The sequence below is a fragment of the Babylonia areolata genome, chromosome 13 (assembly GCF_041734735.1).
Source record: "Babylonia areolata isolate BAREFJ2019XMU chromosome 13, ASM4173473v1, whole genome shotgun sequence".
NCBI classification, from domain to species: Eukaryota; Metazoa; Mollusca; class Gastropoda; order Neogastropoda; family Buccinidae; genus Babylonia; species Babylonia areolata.
Window position 1 is genome coordinate 8188614 of NC_134888.1, and position 19678 is coordinate 8208291.

The 19678-nt window shown below is 45.7% G+C and overlaps 1 protein-coding gene across 1 annotated transcript; it reads left to right on the plus strand.

The window, feature by feature from the left end:
• The first annotated feature begins 1306 nt into the window (after window positions 1-1306).
• Window positions 1307-12007, plus strand: LOC143288817 (myosin essential light chain, striated adductor muscle-like). Its single transcript, XM_076597454.1, has 6 exons — window positions 1307-1398; window positions 2224-2300; window positions 3416-3562; window positions 8296-8463; window positions 9118-9204; window positions 10856-12007. The coding sequence occupies exons 2-6, from the start codon at window positions 2276-2278 to the stop codon at window positions 10900-10902; spliced, it is 474 nt and encodes a 157-aa protein (XP_076453569.1). The 5' UTR covers window positions 1307-1398; window positions 2224-2275; the 3' UTR covers window positions 10903-12007.
• The last annotated feature ends 7671 nt before the right edge of the window (window positions 12008-19678 follow it).

Genomic DNA, 19678 nt, shown 5'->3' on the forward strand with positions numbered 1-19678 from the left:
TTAGTCAGTTAATATAGTCGGTCGGTTAGTCAGTCAATAACTATGCAGTCAGTCAATAAGTCAGTCAATATATAGTCAGTCAGTTAATAGTCGGTTGGTCAGTCAGTCACTGTTTACTGATAGTCAGTTCAGTCAGTCAGTCAGTCAATAATCATGCACTCAGTCTGTTAATAGTCAGTCAACCTGTCAATTGTCGGTCAGTCAGTCAGTCAGTCAGTCAATAATCATGCACTCAGTCTGTTAATAGTCAGTCAACCTGTCAATTGTCTGTCAGTCAGTAAATATTCAGTCAATCAGTCAGTCAATATACTCTGTAAGCTGACTGATAGCCAGCCAGTCAATCAGTCAGTCGGTCGGTGAATTGATAATCAGTTAGTCAATAGCTGGTCAGTCAAAAGTCAGTCATCATCACAGGCAAGTCAATCAGACAGTCAGTAGTAATAATAAGTCAGTCCGTTCAAATTAGTAGTCGGCCAATTGATAATCAGTTAATAGTCAGTCAGGTCCAGCTCAGGTCAAAGAGGGCAAGCGATCGACGACGGGGTGCTGGGGATTCTGGGGATTATTGGATTTGTTTGCACATGCAAACATTTTATTTTATTTATTTTTTTATTTTTATTATATATATATATATATTTTTTTTTTTTCAAGGCCTGACTAAGCGTGTTGGGTTACTCTGCTGGTCAGGCATCTGCTTGGCAGATGTGGTGTAGCGGATATGGTTTTGACCGAACGCAGTGACGCCTCTTTGAGCTACTGATACTGATACTGATACTGATACTGTGGTGGTTTGTACGAACGGGTAGACATGCCCGTGAAGTGATTCACTATAACTGGTATCTATTTTGCAAAGTGTCCCCACATTAAAGAGTTTCATTAAATATCTTCAACAAAGCAACGTTACGTTGGCCTTTTTCTTCTTCTATTTGTAAATACTGACAAAACGTGTGACAGTTTCGCCATCATTGTTATACACGGTGCACAAATCGCAACAGAATATGTAAACGCTCAGTTGGTACAATGACACGTCCACGGCATCAACGGCCGTGTGTGTGTGTGTGTGTGTGTGTGTGTGTGTGAGCGCGTTGGCAGTTCTGCTCCAAGCGGACATGACGTCGATCATTTGTTGCCTGCCGTCTTGGTCTGTGAACGGATTAGTGTTAATCCGTGCCTGACTATAGCCAACGGTTATATCAACAGTCAATATGAGCGCGGGACACGTGATATATTTACTGTTGCGGCGACTTTACAATGACCTTTCTGGGCAAGGCAAATCACGAACAATTATGACCGGTCTTTGTAACAAGTCTGATCAGATCGAATATCTGTTTTTCAGATTTTGTTGTGGCCGTTTTTCTTCAATCACAGTTCGTTCAGCTTGTGTTCTGTTTCATCGAGGTTTATACCGTTTTACTCTTGATATATAACTGTGTTGGTTAGAGGTTAGCCTTGTTTCTCATCCTACTGAGTTGGTGGGCAGGTGGAAATGGTTTTCAGTGTGAAGTATTGAGGGTCCTACATACTGAGGATCATAATTACGCTGTGCAGCGCTGCAACTGACCACTAGTGACGTACTGAGGATCACAATTTCACAGTGCAGAGCTGCAACTGACCACTAGTGACGTACTGAGGATCACAATTTCACAGTGCAGAGCTGCAACTGACCACTAGTGACGTACTGAGGATCACAATTACACTGTGCAGCGCTGCAGCTGACCACTAGTGACGTACTGATGATCACAATTACACTGTGCAGCGCTGCAGTGACCACTAGTGACGTACTGAGGATCACAATTACACTGTGCAGCGCTGCAATTGACCACTAGTGACGTACTGATGATCACAATTACACTGTGCAGCGCTGCAACTGACCACTAGTGACGTACTGAGGATCACAATTACACTGTGCAACGCTGCAACTGACCACTAGTGACGCACTGAGGATCACAATTACATTGTGCAGCGCTGCAACTGACCACTAGTGACGTACTGAGGATCACAATTACACTGTGCAGCGCTGCAACTGACCACTAGTGACGTACTGAGGATCACAATTACACTGTGTAGCGCTGCAACTGACCACTGGTGACGTACTGAGGATCACAATTACACTGTGCAGCGCTGCAACTGACCACTAGTGACGTACTGAGGATCACAATTACACTGTGCAGCGCTGCAACTGACCACTAGTGACGCACTGAGGATCACAATTACACTGTGCAGCGCTGCAACTGACTGCTGAGGATTGTGCCGTGCCGGACTAACTTCATGCATCATGTCCAGCCCAGAGGAGTTGGCAGGTTGGTTGTGTCTGCGGCTGTGGCCCAGTTCTTCCTCTCCCTGAGTGTGTGTGTGTGTGTGTGTGTGTGTGTGTGTGTGTGTGTGTGTACTTATATGTACACACACACACACATTGTCTGTTCCACAATGGATCGTTGCCATTGCTTGTTTTTATCATAATTCAGCTGAGAGTGAGATACATATTTACGTACATAAAAGACACTTTTGAAGTCTCTGCATGCTTTTGATTGCATGTGTGTGTGTCACAGTGTGTGTGTGTGTGTGTGTGTGTGTGTGTGTGTGTGTGTGTGTGTGTGTGTGTGTGCAGTCACTCAGTTGCATACGCTTACCTCCCGTACAAATGGCGACTGCCTTGATGAGTGTCCGAAGCAATTTCTCGGCAAGTTTTGGCTCGATTATGATTTTTAAAATTTAAAAAAATTTTTTTTAATTATAAAACAAAAAGTTGTACAGCATGTCAACATGGCTGCCAGAATGTCCAGTACAGAAGAGGTGCCTAGAACTTTGTTTGATTTTCTGCACAACATCGACAATAACAACTATGAAAACGTGATAGAAAACGAAAGTAATGTTGTTGTTGATCAGTTGAGGTGATTCTGGTTATCCTGATGATGATTTCAAACTGAACTATTGTTTACAGTGACTTTTTGTGTTGTAATATTGTGTGATAGTGTTTGTGGGTGTTTGGATGGGAGGGTGTGTGGGTGTATGTGAGTGGTTATGTACAGTGTTTATGTTTGAAGCAACATGATAGTGCAGGAAGCAATATAATTGCACTTAGTTGTTATGTTTGATACGTTTGCTAATATTTTAGCATCATTTCTACCCATGAAATAAATGTGTTTATGAAAATCCGAGTTATCTTCCCCTTATTGGGAGTTATCTCATCCTGTCAACATTGAAGTTATGATAACTATTTTCTCCATTCATTTTCCTTCAAGGAAACAGCTGAATTTTACTTTTTGTGATTTTTTAAGAGGTTGGTGATTATTTTGCAACAATCACAAATAGTTATGGAAGTGAAAGGGTTAAAAAGGAAAGCACAGTGTTTAAGAGGTTAAAAAGGAAAGCCCAATGGTTCAGAGATTAAAAACGGGAAAGCCCGATGTTTCAGAAGTGCAAGAGGTATTCGATCTCTTCGATTTCTGGGATGGCCGAGATGGGCTGATTGATGCCGCCAAGGTCGGGGATTTACTCAGGTGCATGGGTTTGAACCCCACTCTCTCCACTGTCCACAGTGCGGGCGGCACCTCCAAACCAGGTGGGTGAAGAGTCTTCAGTTTACATGATGCACGTCCAGGTAGGAACGTGAGGTCATCATTATGTTGCATGTGCTGTTCTGAACGCCATGTGATTCAGGCAGTTTAGGATTTACATAACGTCACATGATGTAGGCAGTTGTTTAGAAATGACATGATACATGCAATGTTCTGAATGTCATGTAATATTGGCAGTGGTTGAGGACTTACATGATGCATGTAGTTGCTTTGAACGTCATGTGATATGGGCAGAGCTGTAGGATTTACATGATGCATGTAACTGGTTTAAACATCATGTGATATTGGCAGTTGTGTAAGATTTACATGAAGCATGTAACTGGTTTAAACGTCATGTGATATTGGCAGTGGTTTAGGACTTATATGATGCATGTAACTGGTTTGAACGTCATGTGATATTTGCAGTTGTGTAACATTTACATGAAGCATGTAACTAGTCTGACTGTCATGTGATACAGGCAGTTGTGTAAGATTTACATGATGCATGTAACTAGGCTGAATGTCATGTGACATCGGCAGTGGTTTAGGATTTATATGATACATGTAACTGGTCTGAATGTCATGTAATATTGTCAGTTGTGTAAGATTTACATGAAGCATGTAACTAGTCTGAACGTCACGTGATATGGGCAGTTGTTGAGGATTTACATGATGCATATATACCTATTATTTTGAATGTCATATAATATGGGCAGTGATGTAGGATACACATGATGTATGTAACTGGTCTGGACATCATGTAATATAGACAGTGGTGTAGGATTCATATGATGCATGTTAATGGTCTGAACTTTATGTAATATAGACAGTGGTTTAATATACAATGCAGGAAATAGTTAAACTCACACGATGAGAGCAGTACATAATGTTATAAGGTGAAAGCAACAGACGAATTATTACAAGGGGAAAGAAACAGATAAAGTGTTTCAAGATGAAAGCAACAGTGTTACAAGGTGAAAGAAATCGATAAATAAGTAAACAGATATTATTATCATCATTATTATCATTATTTCTATTATGAGCATTTACTCCTAATCTTGAAAATAAGCCCAAGGCGTTTACAAATAGAGCAGGAGAGTGGGAAAGATTGCAGCGAAGATGAGTGACGGAGAGGCTGAGGAAGTTGATTCCAAAGAATGGGGGCTTGGTATGAAAAACTGCGTTGGCCATACGTTTTGGTTTGAACAGGGGGTGAGGAGGGAAGGGGGTTGGGGGATGGGGGGTCCTAAGCATGCGGGTGTCAGAAGAAGAGCGGAGTTGGCGTGAGGGTATGTAAGGATGAATTAGATCAGAAAGATACTGTGGACCAGTGGCGTCAATGGACTTGAAACAAAGAGAGACGATTTTGTACATAATCCTTTCTTGTACTGGGAGCCAGTGTAAAGCATGGAGAGGAGAGACGTGATCAAATTAAGAGGAACAAAAGAGAAGACAAGCAGCATGGTTCCGGACTTTCTAAAGCATAGCAGTGAGGTAGCTGGGTGAACCAACAAGCAGGGAATTACAATAATCCAGGCGGGACAGCACAAAGACAAAGAGGAGAGTTTTGGTTGCATCTGCAGTCAGGACATGACAAATGGATGCAATTCTGCGAATTTCAAAGTAACACAATTTGCATATATTTGCAATTTGCTGATGATAGGAAAGAGACTGGTCGAGTATAACACCAAGATTACGGTGACACTGAGGGAGACTGAGGAAGGAAGAGAGACTAAGTGGCGAAGTCTTTGTGGGGTGATAATCATGATTTCAGTTTTATCCTCGTTTGATTTTAGCTTGTTTTCAGTCATCCATGTCTTCAAATCAGAGATGCAGGCCCGAGTAGAGTCAGTGAGAGAGGGAAGGAGAGACAGAGGTCCCGACAGATACAGCTGGTTGTCATCGGAAAAGCTATGGTGGGAAAACGAATAATGTTTGAGAATGGTAGAAATCGGCTGTGTATGGAAAACAAATAAAATGGGCCCAAGCATGGAGCCTTGTGGCACACCAAACTGTGCGTCGGACGGAGAGGATGAAAGACCGCAAACAGAAACAACATTGGACCGGACAGACAGATACGAGCGGAACCATGAGAGAGCAAGATTGCAGATTCCAAAAGTGCGATTCAGATGGTTGAGGAGAACTTGATGATCAACAGAATCAAAGGCGGCTGAAAGACCAAGGAGAGAAAGAATTGATATTTCGTTGTTTCAAGAGAAGTTAATAAATCCTTCGCAGTGTTGAGAATGGCTGTCTCAGTGCTATGGCCAGTGCGGTAAGCAGACTGAAATGGGTAATTCAAAATATTGGTGCTGAGGTGGTCGAGAAATTGAGCAAGGACAATTTTCTCGGTGACTTTTGAGAAAAAGGGAAGATTAGAAACGCGTCTGTAATTCTTTAGTGAGTCCGGATGGAGGTCAAGCTTTTTGAGCAGTGGCCGTAAGGTAGCAGAGTTAAACACAATGGGAAAGGAGCCAGACAGAAGAGAGTTGTTAATAACAGCAGTGATGTGTGGAAGAAGTGTGTCAAGGCAGTGGCTGAGGAAGGAAGCGGGAAAAGGGTCAAGTTAACATGTTTTAATGCTTGACTGTCTGACAACTCTCTTGACAGTGTCAATAGAGACAGGCTGGAGAGAGGTGAAGGGGGTGCCAAAGAAATGTGGGTCAGGAGAGTCGAGAGTCTGACGGAGGTCTAGGATCTTACTGGTGAAGAAATTGGAAAATACTTGTGGAAGTTGGGAGGGTGGGATGTTGGTGGGAAGAGGGGTCGGATTTGCCAAGGAGTTTGTTGTTGATCGTATATAACATTTTGGAGGTGGCACATGCAGCAATTTTGGCATTTTGATATGCAGTTTTGGCAGCGTGTACTAAATTGTTCACAGCTTTGTTAGCAGCATGAAATATCTGTTTGTGAACGGTGAGGCTTGTTTTTAGCCAGTGTCTCGGCTCTGCGATGCTCTCGCTTTGCTTCCAGCAACTGGGGGCCACCGTCAGAGAACCTCGGTGATACCGGGCGTTGGGAGACCCTCCGTTCTGGTGGCAGGGGCGTACTGGTCCAGCAGGTCAGCCAGCAGCTGGTTGAGGTCATCGGCAGAAACAGGGGGGCAGGCCGCCAGCCTGGCTAGATTCCTCACCTGCACATAGACCTGGCTAAGTGGGGGCCTCAACAGGTCCAGCTGACACTGGAGGCACACATGGTCAGAGAGCAGGGAGTAGTTAATGGTCAGGGACTTTATTATGGTCTGGTCAGCCCTGTGCACGACCCAGTCCAGTGTATGACCATGCTGGTGTGTGGGGACACGGACAGCTTGGATCAGACCAAAAGAGTCGATGTGGTCGATAAGACTGGCAGTTTTGGTATTACTGGGAACATCGCAGTGGAAGTTGAAATCTCCCACAATCATATAGGAGCCTTTGAGGGAGTTGCAACAGGCCAGCAACTCGGGGAACTTGTCTATGAGCATTGAGTCCCTCAGATGGTTTTTGGTACTGGGGGGCGGGCGGTAAAGGGTGAAGAAGTGAAAGGTGTGGTAGGGAAGGGTGAGGGTGAGCATGCCAAGTTCAAATGAGGGGTGAAGAAAGGGGAAATCAGTGGTGGTGGAGATGAAGGGGGTGAAGAAGTCAGCGACGACGACAGCAATGCCGCCACCACGGGCAAAGCGAGGAAAGGAGAAGATGCTGTACCCAGGAGGAGCGAGGTCTCTGTACTTGGCATCATCACCTGTGGGGAGAAACCAAGTCTCACACACCGTGAAAATGTCAACGTCTTGATCATAGATAAAATAGTTTATAACAGAACGTTTTTCTTCATTTGTGTCTAAGGCACAAGGTGAAAGCAAGATATAGTGTTTTAGGACAGTCCAAACAGGACAGTGTATGTGCCACAGAATGAACACTGGTTCGTCCGGTATTTTATTTGACTATCGTTTGATAAGCAGTGATTTCATTCACATGGTATCAAAATTTTAATTCATTCGTTCTTTCTTTCTTATAGTGCAGCCAAATATACACCTACATCGTGCAATCGACGAAAATGGCGTCAGCATCACTACACTGTTGAAGAGACATAGAACTAGATGGATCTGCTAGTGATTCCACCTAAAACAATAGCCCTGTATTAAAAAACACACAACAAAAACAAACAAAAAACAAACAAAAAAACACAACAACAAAACCCAAACCCCAAACCAGTACAAAAGCCTCTCACCTCCCCCACCCCATCACTCACCCCGTCCCCAAAAAGCAAACCTCACAAAACCGAGACGGTGACAGACAACAATGTGGCAGATTTTCCTGAAGATGGTTCTTGTGAAATCGGCCAGACCATAACACTATAAAAACATTTTTTTTTTTTTTTTTTTTCCAATGAAAAGCGCGGAAAACTTTACTACTTCTTCCCCCTTACGTCTGTGAAGAGTCACTGGGGCGCCGCACAAGAACTGTTCACCAGATTCCTCCAGGTTGTGTGTCAAAGCCTGGGCGTTTACAAATGGTTCTCCTGTCTACACTGCAATGTTGTCAGTCCATCATTTTTTCTGTCTTCGATTCTTTGTCAATCCCAGAACAGTTCCTTGAAAGACTTGTTTTGACAAGGCCATAGGATCTTGGATCCGATATTAACAAGGATCCACAATAACCGCTTTCCCCCGTCCTTATTTATATATTTACCTATTTGGTGTGTGTGTGTGTGTGTGTGTGTGTGTGTGTGTGTGTGTGTGTGTGTGTGTGTGTGTGTGTAGGAGAGAAGCAGTTATCTTTGGACCAGTTCCTAGCCATCTACCGACAGATGGGCCAGGTGAAGGAGTGGGGCACTTTCCGGGATTTTGAGGAAGCTTTCAAGTCCTTCGACAGAGAGGGCCAGGGCTTTATCTCCGCTGCGGAGTGCCGCCACCTCCTGACATCCATGGGTGGGTGAAGGGGGTGGGGATGTTACATTGAACTTTGGAAGAATGGCTATGTAAGTGGCGTGACTAATGTTACATGGCAGAGTGGCCGTGGAACTGAAGTGTCTAATGTTACATGGAAGAGTGGCTGTGGAACTGAAGTGTCTAATGTTACATGGCAGAGTGGCTGTGGAACTGAAGTGTCTAATGTTACATGGAAGAGTGGCTGTGGAACTGAAGTGTCTAATGTTACATGGAAGAGTGGCTGTGGAAGTGGAGTGTCTGTTTGTGGAAGTGGATTGTCTATTGTTACATGGAAGAGTGGCTGTGAACGTGTGGTGTCTAATGTTACATGGAAGAGTGGCTGTAAACGTGGGGTGTCTATTGTTGCATGGAAGAATGGCTATGTAAGTGGGGTGTCTAATGTTACATGGAAGGGTGGCTGTGGAAGTTGAGTGTCTATTGTTACATGGAAGGATTTTGTGATGGCTTAACCATGACAGGAAAAAGTATGCTGACTGACGGATTTTGTTCTGCCAGCTGGAAGACAGAGATACGATTACCAGAAGGAAACGTATAAATAAATGATAAATGAATAAACAAATCAATTAATCTATCTAATCGATAGATACATACATACATATGTTGATAGTGACAACAGCTGGTCTGTTATTTCAGGCGAGAGGCTGACTGACGAAGACGTGGACCGTATCATGGAGCTGACTGAAGTGGAGGTCGATCTGGAAGGAAACATTAAATACGCAGGTAGGTCAGTTCAGATGGCGTATGTCTTGGAGCTTAGCCAAAGTGGTAGCAGCAATTTTCATGGACTATCAACATCATCTTGGAGCTTAGCAGAGGAGGTAGCAGTAATTTTCAATGACTATCAACGTCATTTTGGAGATTTGTCGAGGAGATAGCAGTAATTCTCAATGACCATTAGTATAATCACGGAGCTTTGCCAAGGGTGTAACAGTGATTCTCAATGACTACTAACATCAACATAATCATGGAGCTTTGCTGAGGGGGTAGCAGTAATTCTCAATGACAATCAACATAATCATGGAGCTTTGCTGAGGGGGTAGCAGTAATTCTCAATGACAATCAACATAATCATGGAGCTTTGCTGAGGGGGTAGCAGTAATTCTCAATGACAATCAACATAATCATGGAGCTTTGCTGAGGGGGTAGCAGTAATTCTCAATGACAATCAACATAATCATGAAGCTTTGCTGATGGTGTAGCAGTGATTCTCAATGACCATCAACATAATTATGGAGTTTTGCCGATGGGGTAGTAGTAATTCTCAATGACCATCAGCATAATTATGGAGCTTTGCCGAGGGGGTAGCAGTGATTCTAAATGAACATCAACATAATTATGGAGCTTTGCCGAGGGGGTAGCAGTGATTCTAAATGACTATCAACATAATTATGGAACTTTGCCGAGGGGGTAGCAGTAATTATCAATGATCATCAACATAATCATGGAGCTGTCTGACACTGTCATAGATGCATGGTGTTGTAGTTTGTTAGAGTGTGCCGTCTTCAGCACGCAGGGTTTCTGTCGGGCTTACCTCACCCTTAGCTCATGGCCCAAAGACCTGCCCTGTGAGCACAGGCAGGGTGTTTATCCGAGGATTCCAACTCGTGGAAAGAGGTCATAGCACACCTCTTGATCCAATGATGAACCCGTCGTAGGGCATGGGGTATTTCAATGAGTGCAAAAGTGCCACCTCTTGTCCTGTCCCATCCTGATGATAGAAACATCGCCAGTTGGTCCGGGGTGGTGGATGTCGTAGCTAACCCTCATGTCTGAGGGCCGTCCCCCTATCCGCCACCTGTGGTTTAGGATTTACCTGATGCATGTAGTGACGAAGGCCCTCGTGAAGGCAATGCTGCGACCGAGAACCACAAGGGATGCATATCACCTTCTTCAACTCTGGCAACAGGTGGTGATTATAAAATTACAAGCTGGCCATTGCCGTCTCAATGCCCATCTGTTCAGGAAGATGAAGCTGGCACCATCTTCCACCTGTTCCTGTGGTCTAGAACACCAGAACACAATTTTCGGTCCTGCCTCCCCCCCCCTCGCCCCCCCTCCCACCCTCACGCCCCCTCCGAAGGGACTCAGAGACACTGTGTGGCGGACACCAACCCAACTGCATAACAAGCTCCTTGGCCCCAGACAGGACCTGCAGTGTAACCCAGTGCGCTTAGTCAGGCCTTGAGGGATAAAAAGATGATAAATAGATAAATGAAGGAATGAATGAATGATTAAATAAATGTAGATCACACACACACATACAGAGTGTGTTTCTCAGTCCATTGCCGAAATCAGGTTCTTCTCGAAGTTTTTCACTGATTGATTTATTGAATTAGATTTGCTGTTATTATGGTTATTGTTGTTGTTGCAGACTTCATCAGCAAAATTATGGCCGGACCATCGGATGCTGACAAATAAACATAATGCATTCTGGGAAGGATACACGTACGTCATATCCTGCCAGCAGAAATCATCTCAGAAAATGACATTGTCTGTTCCGAAGGGAAAATGATTTGTTGATGTGCATTTGCTTGTTTGTTCGTGTTGTCGTTTTCTGTTTGTTTGCTTTTTAAATCAATCTTTTTTCTTATATGGTGTGTGTAAAATAGCCTCATGTATAATAATTCAATGCCCCTAGAAAACACATGAAATAAAACTTGTTGCCTTGCCTTGCCCCGCCGACTATCTTAAAAGTGGACAATGTTATCACATCATAATTTGTGGGCTTGCAGACATTGCATCCTTTTGTCAATTGTAATTGTATCATGTCCTGAACAGATCAATATAAAGAAGACATGCGGTGTGTATAATCAAAGCATCCCCCTATTATTTGACTACACTCTCTAAACACGGTAGGAAGGTGGCAGTATGGTTAAGACGATTATCAGCCAGTACAGTGTCCGTGAGGGTCTGGTTTCGTCTCCCAGATTTGGAAAGTCAAACTGAGCGTCAGGTCTTTCGGATGAGACAATAAACTGAGGTCCCGTGTGCAGCACGCACTCGATGCACTGATAATTCTCTGTGGCAACATAAGTGTTGTAATGTGGCACAATTCTGTGGAAGAAATCCACTCTGGTAGGTAAGCAAATATATGTGCGTACTCTCAAAGCCTGATTGACAATCTGTCAGACATGTGCGTAGCAGATGTGGCGTAGCGTATATGGATTTCTCCGAATGCAGTGACGCCTCCTTCAGAAACTGAAAATGATCTTGAAAATTCGTTGGTTTTTTTTTTTCATGAAATAGTTTTGAAGTAGTTGTTCCCACTGTATTGCTTATCTATACAGTTTGCCAGCAGTGTGACATTTCAATACATGTTGGATATCCATCTATTCTTAGCTTATCTGTACATCAGTGTGTGTGTGTGTGTGTGTGTGTGTGTGTGTGTGTGTGTGTGTGATAAAAGGTGCAATGTCGCGGTTGCTGGACATGTGGCATTTTCCAGCGTGGTGACATTCCAATTATATGTAGTGATTAAGCCATCATTGAGCAGTGAGCCGTCAATGTGTTGTGAGCCATCATTGAGCAGTGAGCCACCAGTATGTTGTGATCGATCTATTTTTAGCTTACCTGTACATCAATAAATCTCTCACTCTGTGTGTGTGTGTGTGTGTGTGTGTGTGTGTGTGTGTGTGTGTGTGTGTGTGTGTTAGGTCATCATTGAGCAGTGAGGCATCATTGAGCAATGAGGCATCATTGAGTCGTGAGCCATCATTGAGCAGTGAGCCATCAATATGTAGTGAGCCATCAATATGCAGTGAGCTACCAATATGTAGTGAGTTATCACTGAGCAGTGAGTCATCATTGAGCAGTGAGCCATCATTGAGCAGTGAGCCATCATTGAGCAGTGAGGCATCATTGAGCAGTGAGCCATCAATATGTAGTGAGCCATCAATATGCAGTGAGCTATCAATATGTAGTGAGTTATCACTGAGCAGTGAGTCATCATTGAGCAGTGAGGCATCATTGCGTAGTGAGCCATCATTGAGCAGTGACCCATCATTGAGCAGTGAGTCATCATTGAGCAGTGAGGCATCATTGCGTAGTGAGCCATCATTGAGCAGTGAGCCATCATTGAGCAGTGAGGCATCATTGAGCAGTGAGCCATCATTGAGCAGTGAGCCATCGTTGTGTAGTGAAGAAAACACGAAATGCAAACACTCCCTTCTTATTTCTCCTCACCAATGCATGCATGCACTCACACACACAAACATCCCCCCTCATGCACACGTATGTACGCGCGCGCGCGCGCGCGCACACACACACACACACACACACACACACGCGTTCTCTCTTCTTTCTGTCTGTCTCTTTCTTTCACACACAAACACACACGCACAGACACGCACACATACGCGTGCGCGTTCATTGACTTTTATATGCGCACACAAACATACGTAGGACCAGTTTTCAATTATTTATTCCAGTCAGTTCCCTTCACCAAAAAAGAAAAAGAAAAAAAAGGAAGAAAAGAATAGAAGAAGAAGATGAAGAAAGACATGTAGCACAATCTGCTGGGATTCAGGGGGCTAAATGAGAAAAAAAGAAAAAAGAAAAAAAAAAAAAGAAAAGAAATTGATACAAAGAAGAAGATCGAGTGAAAGAATGAGAAAACACGTCTTGCTTTGAGCTGCAGCATGCTACATACCAAGAAGACGAAATAGAATAGAATAGAATATGCCTTACTACCAAGTGTACTGCGGTCACAAGGAATATTGGGGAGGGGGGGTGAGGGGGGGGGGGGGGGCTAGTACATAAAAAGGTACAAACATAAAGCGAAAATCATACACAGATACAGTAGAAATTAGGATACATACATGTGCATATCAAATACAAAAACTTATGCCGCCTATTAATGTGGATGGGGCTGATGACTAGATCTTCAGGTAGATGGTTGTTGATTGCACAGTTCTATTTAATCATACTTGATTTGTTCGAGAGACAGGGCATTGACTGCTTTGGGGGAAAAGCTAATGGCGAAGCGATTGGTTTTCATCCTCATACTTCTGTACCGTCGACCAGAGGGGAGCATCTCGAAAACCCCAAAAGCTGGGTGTGATTCGTCCTGGCTGATTGATTTTACTTTTGTGATAGATGCGAAACAGACTCTGGAAACTTTGAAAAATAAAAGTAAAAATTCTAAATAAAAACTGAATGAAAACATGGAAAAGACAAACCGAAACAGACAAAACAATCAGCAAGATTTTGAAGGGATGCTTCACACAGTCCGGGGATACCCCAAGTAGTGATGAGGTCAAGGTCACGAGGCACGCGAGGCTTGGTGACCCTGAAGACCTTCAGAGGTCACAGCCTCGTTCTGGTCACTGTTTAAAGCCTGAAAAAATTCGTTGTGTGGTTGGAATATTTATGTGAAGAATTATAAACTAGACCTTCAGCTTGGTTTTGGCACGACTTCCATTGCAGCAAAATCATAAACGTATCAGCTGGCGATGTAATTTCAATCTATTTTATCGGAAGAGTTCTAAATTAAACCAGAAACATGATTTTGGCATGCTTTCCATAGCGATAGAATCATAAACGTTTCAGCGGGCGGTGTGATTTTAACTCATATGAATAGTTGGTGAACTCGTCATGAAATGCAGGATATACATTAAAGTGGTCCTGACAAACACAACATGAAATGGTTGATAAACCCATGAAAGAAATTCCACACAAAAAGACATGTTGAGAAAATTAATGCAGACACACTGATACACAGACAGAGAAACATGTGCTCGTGCACGCCCTCTAAGAACAGAGAGAGAGAGAGAGAGACAGGGGCGGGGAGGGGGTAAAGAGAGAGGGAGAGAAAGGAGAAAGAGGGAGAGGGAGAGAAGGGGGCGGGGGCGGGGGGGGGGGGGGGGGGGGGGGGGAGAGGAAGACAGAGAGAAAGAGACATACAGATACAGACACAGACAGAGAGTCAGATAGAGAGAGGTAGACACAGACTGACAGACAACCACACATCCAGCCTCACTCACACATGGATGCGGTTTGAACCTCAACCCATCACTCACACAAGGACAGAGGTTTGAACCTCAACACATCACTCACACAAGGAAAGGGGTTTGAACCTCAACACATCACTCACACAAGGACAGAGGTTTGAACCTCAACACATCACTCACACAAGGACAGAGGTTTGAACCTCAACACATCACTCACACAAGGACAGAGGTTTGAACCTCAACACATCACACACACAAGGACAGAGGTTTGAACCTCAACACATCACTCACACAAGGACAGGGGTTTGAACCTCAACGCATCACTCACACAAGGACAGGGGTTTGAACCTCAACACATCACTCACACAAGGACAGGGGTTTGAACCTGAACACATCACTCACACAAGGACAGGGGTTTGAACCTAAACACATCACACACACAAGGACAGAGGTTTGAACCTCAACACATCACTCACACAAGGACAGAGGTTTGAACCTCAACACATCACTCACACAAGGACAGAGGTTTGAACCTCAACACATCACTCACACAAGGACAGGGGTTTGAACCTCAACGCATCACTCACACAAGGACAGAGGTTTGAACCTCAACACATCACTCACACAAGGAAAGGGGTTTGAACCTCAACACATCACTCACACAAGGACAGAGGTTTGAACCTGAACACATCACTCACACAAGGACAGAAGTTTGAACCTGAACACATCACACACACAAGGACAGGGGTTTGAACCTGAACACATCACACACACAAGGACAGGGGTTTGAACCTCAACACATTACTCACACAAGGACAGGGGTTTGAACCTCAACACATCACTCACACAAGGACAGAGGTTTGAACCTCAACACATCACTCACACAAGGACAGAGGTTTGAACCTCAACACATCACTCACACAAGGACAGAGGTTTGAACCTCAACACATCACTCACACAAGGACAGAGGCGGTACACTGAACAGGCCGGGGAGGCTGGCGTGGGATCCCAGCACTTTGAGGATGTCCTGCTGACTGTGCAGACATGACGCCACCACGGTGCGAGCACATCGCCACGCGGCCAGTGCCTCTCTGCGCGCGCACACACACACACACACACACACACACACACACACATCCATTACATCCACCCATCCAAACACGAGCATGTGTACCTGCAGTGTGTCTGTGAGAAGTCCGTCACTGAGAGACCTACCTGCAGTGTGTCTGTGAGAAGTCCGTCACTGAGAGACCTACCTGCAGTGTGTCTGTGAGAAGTCCGTCACTGAGAGACCTACCTGCAGTGTGTCTGTGAGAAGTCCGTCACTGAGAGACCTACCTGCAGTGTGTCTGTGAGAAGTCCGTCACTGAGACACCTACCTGCAGTGTGTCTGTGAGAAGTCCGTCACTGAGAGACCTACCTGCAGTGTGTCTGTGAGAAGTCCGTCGCTGAGACACCTACCTGCAGTGTGTCTGTGAGAAGTCCGTCACTGAGAGACCTACCTGCAGTGTGTCTGTGAGAAGTCCGTCGCTGATAGACCTACCTGCAGTGTGTCTGTGAGAAGTCCGTCACTGAGAGACCTACCTGCAGTGTGTCTGTGGGACGTCCGTCACTGATAGACCTACCTGCAGTGTGTCTGTGAGAAGTCCGTCACTCAGAGACCTACCTGCAGTGTGTGAGAAGTCTGACACTGATAGACCTACCTGCAGTGTCTGTGGGAAGTCCGTCACTGAGAGACCTACCTGCAGTCTGTCTGTGAGAAGTCCGTCACTGAGAGACCTACCTGCAGTGTGTCTGTGAGAAGTCCGTCACTGAGACACCTACCTGCAGTGTGTCTGTGAGAAGTCCGTCACTGAGAGACCTACCTGCAGTGTGTCTGTGAGAAGTCCGTCGCTGAGACACCTACCTGCAGTGTGTCTGTGAGAAGTCCGTCACTGAGAGACCTACCTGCAGTGTGTCTGTGAGAAGTCCGTCGCTGATAGACCTACCTGCAGTGTGTCTGTGAGAAGTCCGTCACTGAGAGACCTACCTGCAGTGTGTCTGTGAGAAGTCCGTCACTGATAGACCTACCTGCAGTGTGTCTGTGAGAAGTCCGTCACTGAGAGACCTACCTGCAGTGTGTGAGAAGTCTGACACTGATAGACCTACCTGCAGTGTGTCTGTGAGAATTCCGTCACTGATAGACCTACCTGCAGCGTGTCTGTGAGAAGTCCGTCACTGATAGACCTACCTGCAGTGTGTCTGTGAGAAGTCTGACACTGATAGACCTACCTGCAGTGTGTCTGTGAGAAGTCCGTCACTGAGAGACCTACCTGCAGTGTGTCTGTGAGAAGTCCGTCACTGAGAGACATACCTGCAGTGTGTCTGTGAGAAGTCCGTCACTGAGAGACCTACCTGCAGTATGTCTGTGAAAAGTCCGTCACTGAGAGACCTACCTGCAGTGTGTCTGTGAGAAGTCCGTCACTGAGAGACCTACCTGCAGTGTGTTTGTGAGAAGTCCGTCACTGATAGACCTACCTGCAGTGTGTCTGTGAGAAGTCCGTCACTGATAGACCTACCTGCAGTGTGTCTGTGAGAAGTCCGTCACTGAGACACCTACCTGCAGTGTGTCTGTGAGAAGTCCGTCACTGATAGACCTACCTGCAGTGTGTCTGTGAGAAGTCCGTCACTGAGAGCCCTACCTGCAGTGTGTCTGTGAGAAGTCCGTCACTGATAGACCTACCTGCAGTGTGTCTGTGAGAAGTCCGTCACTGAGAGACCTACCTGCAGTGTGTCTGTGAGAAGTCCGTCACTGAGAGACCTACCTGCAGTGTGTCTGTGAGAAGTCCGTCACTGAGAGACCTACCTGCAGTGTGTCTGTGAGAAGTCCGTCACTGAGAGACCTACCTGCAGTGTGTCTGTGAAAAGTCCGTCACTGATAGACCTACCTGCAGTGTGTCTGTGAGAAGTCCGTCACTGAGAGACCTACCTGCAGTGTGTTTGTGAGAAGTCCGTCACTGATAGACCTACCTGCAGTGTGTCTGTGAGAAGTCCGTCACTGAGAGACCTACCTGCAGTGTGTCTGTGAGAAGTCCGTCACTGAGACACCTACCTGCAGTGTGTCTGTGAGAAGTCCGTCACTGATAGACCTACCTGCAGTGTGTCTGTGAGAAGTCCGTCACTGAGAGACCTACCTGCAGTGTGTCTGTGAGAAGTCCGTCACTGAGAGACCTACCTGCAGTGTGTCTGTGAGAAGTCCGTCACTGAGAGCCCTACCTGCAGTGTGTCTGTGAGAAGTCCGTCACTGAGAGACCTACCTGCAGTGTGTCTGTGAGAAGTCCGTCACTGAGAGACCTACCTGCAGTGTGTCTGTGAGAAGTCCGTCACTGAGAGACCAACCTGCAGTGTGTCTGTGAGAAGTCCGTCACTGAGAGACCTACCTGCAGTGTGTCTGTGAGAAGTCCGACACTGAGAGACTTACCTGCAGTGTGTCTGTGAGAAGTCCGTCACTGAGAGACCTACCTGCAGTGTGTCTGTGAGAAGTCCGTCACTGAGAGACCTACCTGCAGTGTGTCTGTGAGAAGTCCGTCACTGAGAGACCAACCTGCAGTGTGTCTGTGAGAAGTCCGTCACTGATAGACCTACCTGCAGTGTGTCTGTGAGAAGTCCGTCACTGATAGACCTACCTGCAGTGTGTCTGTGAGAAGTCCGTCACTGATAGACCTACCTGCAGTGTGTCTGTGAGAAGTCTGACACGGACAGACGTTCCAGATTGGTCAGACAGGTGTCCAGCTGCAGACTGGGATCCGCTGGACACAGGTCACTGGGCTGGCCCTGTACCCACACTGAAACACAGATCTGTGTGCAACCACATTGAAACACAGATACTGGTGCAGAGTGCCCTGCACCCACATTGAAACACAGATCGTGGTGCAGAGTGCCCTGCAACCACACTGAAACACAGATCTTGGTGCACCCACACTGAAACACAGATATTGGTGCAGAGTGCCCTGCACCCACACTGAAACACAGATCTTGGTGCAGAGTGCCCTGCACCCACACTGAAACACAGATATTGGTGCAGAGTGCCCTGCACCCACAATGAAACACAGATCGTGGTGCAGAGTGCCCTGCACCCACACTGAAACACAGATCTTGGTGCAGAGTTCCCTGCACCCACAATGAAACACAGATCGTGGTGCAGAGTGCCCTGCAACCACACTGAAACACAGATCTGTGTGCAACCACACTGAAACACAGATATTGGTGCAGAGTGCCCTGCACCCACACTGAAACACAGATCGTGGTGCAGAGTGCCCTGCACCCACACTGAAACACAGATATTGGTGCAGAGTGCCCTGCACCCACACTGAAACACAGATCTTGGTGCAGAGTGCCCTGCACCCACAATGTAACACAGATCGTAGTGCAGAGTGCCCTGCACCCACACTGAAACACAGATATTGGTGCAGAGTGCCCTGCACCCACACTGAAACACAGATACTGGTGCAGAGTGCCCTGCACCCACACTGAAACACAGATCTTGGTGCAGAGTGCCCTGCACCCACACTGAAACACAGATACTGGTGCAGAGTGCCCTGCACCCACACTGAAACACAGATACTGGTGCAGAGTGCCCTGCACCCACACTGAAACACAGATCTTGGTGCACCCACACTGAAACACAGATCTTGGTGCATCCACACTGAAACACAGACGTTGGTGCAGAGTGCCCTGCACCCACACTGAAACACAGATCTTGGTGCATCCACACTGAAACACAGATACTGGTGCAGAGTGCCCTGCACCCACACTGAAACACAGATATTGGTGCATCCACACTGAAACACAGATCTTGGTGCAGAGTGCCCTGCACCCACACTGAAACACAGATATTGGTGCATCCACACTGAAACACAGATCTTGGTGCAGAGTGCCCTGCACCCACACTAAACACAGATATTGGTGCAGAGTGCTCATGCACCACACTGAAACACAGATATTATATATGCTCCCGAAACAACAGAACTTCAGTTCTTGACATATAAACGTTATTACATAGTGGTAGTGCTGAAGTTGTGAATAACCGGTCAGAATCCCGATTTGGTTATCGGACAGGGGTTCCGATTTCATAACTGGAAATTGGAATTTCCAGTCGGAATAGAAATTCGGGATTCCGACTTCGGTCATTACTGGTAGTGAACAATTTCAAATAACTGGTGCTTAATCCATAGATTGCCGTTATTTTCATGTATCGTAATTATCTA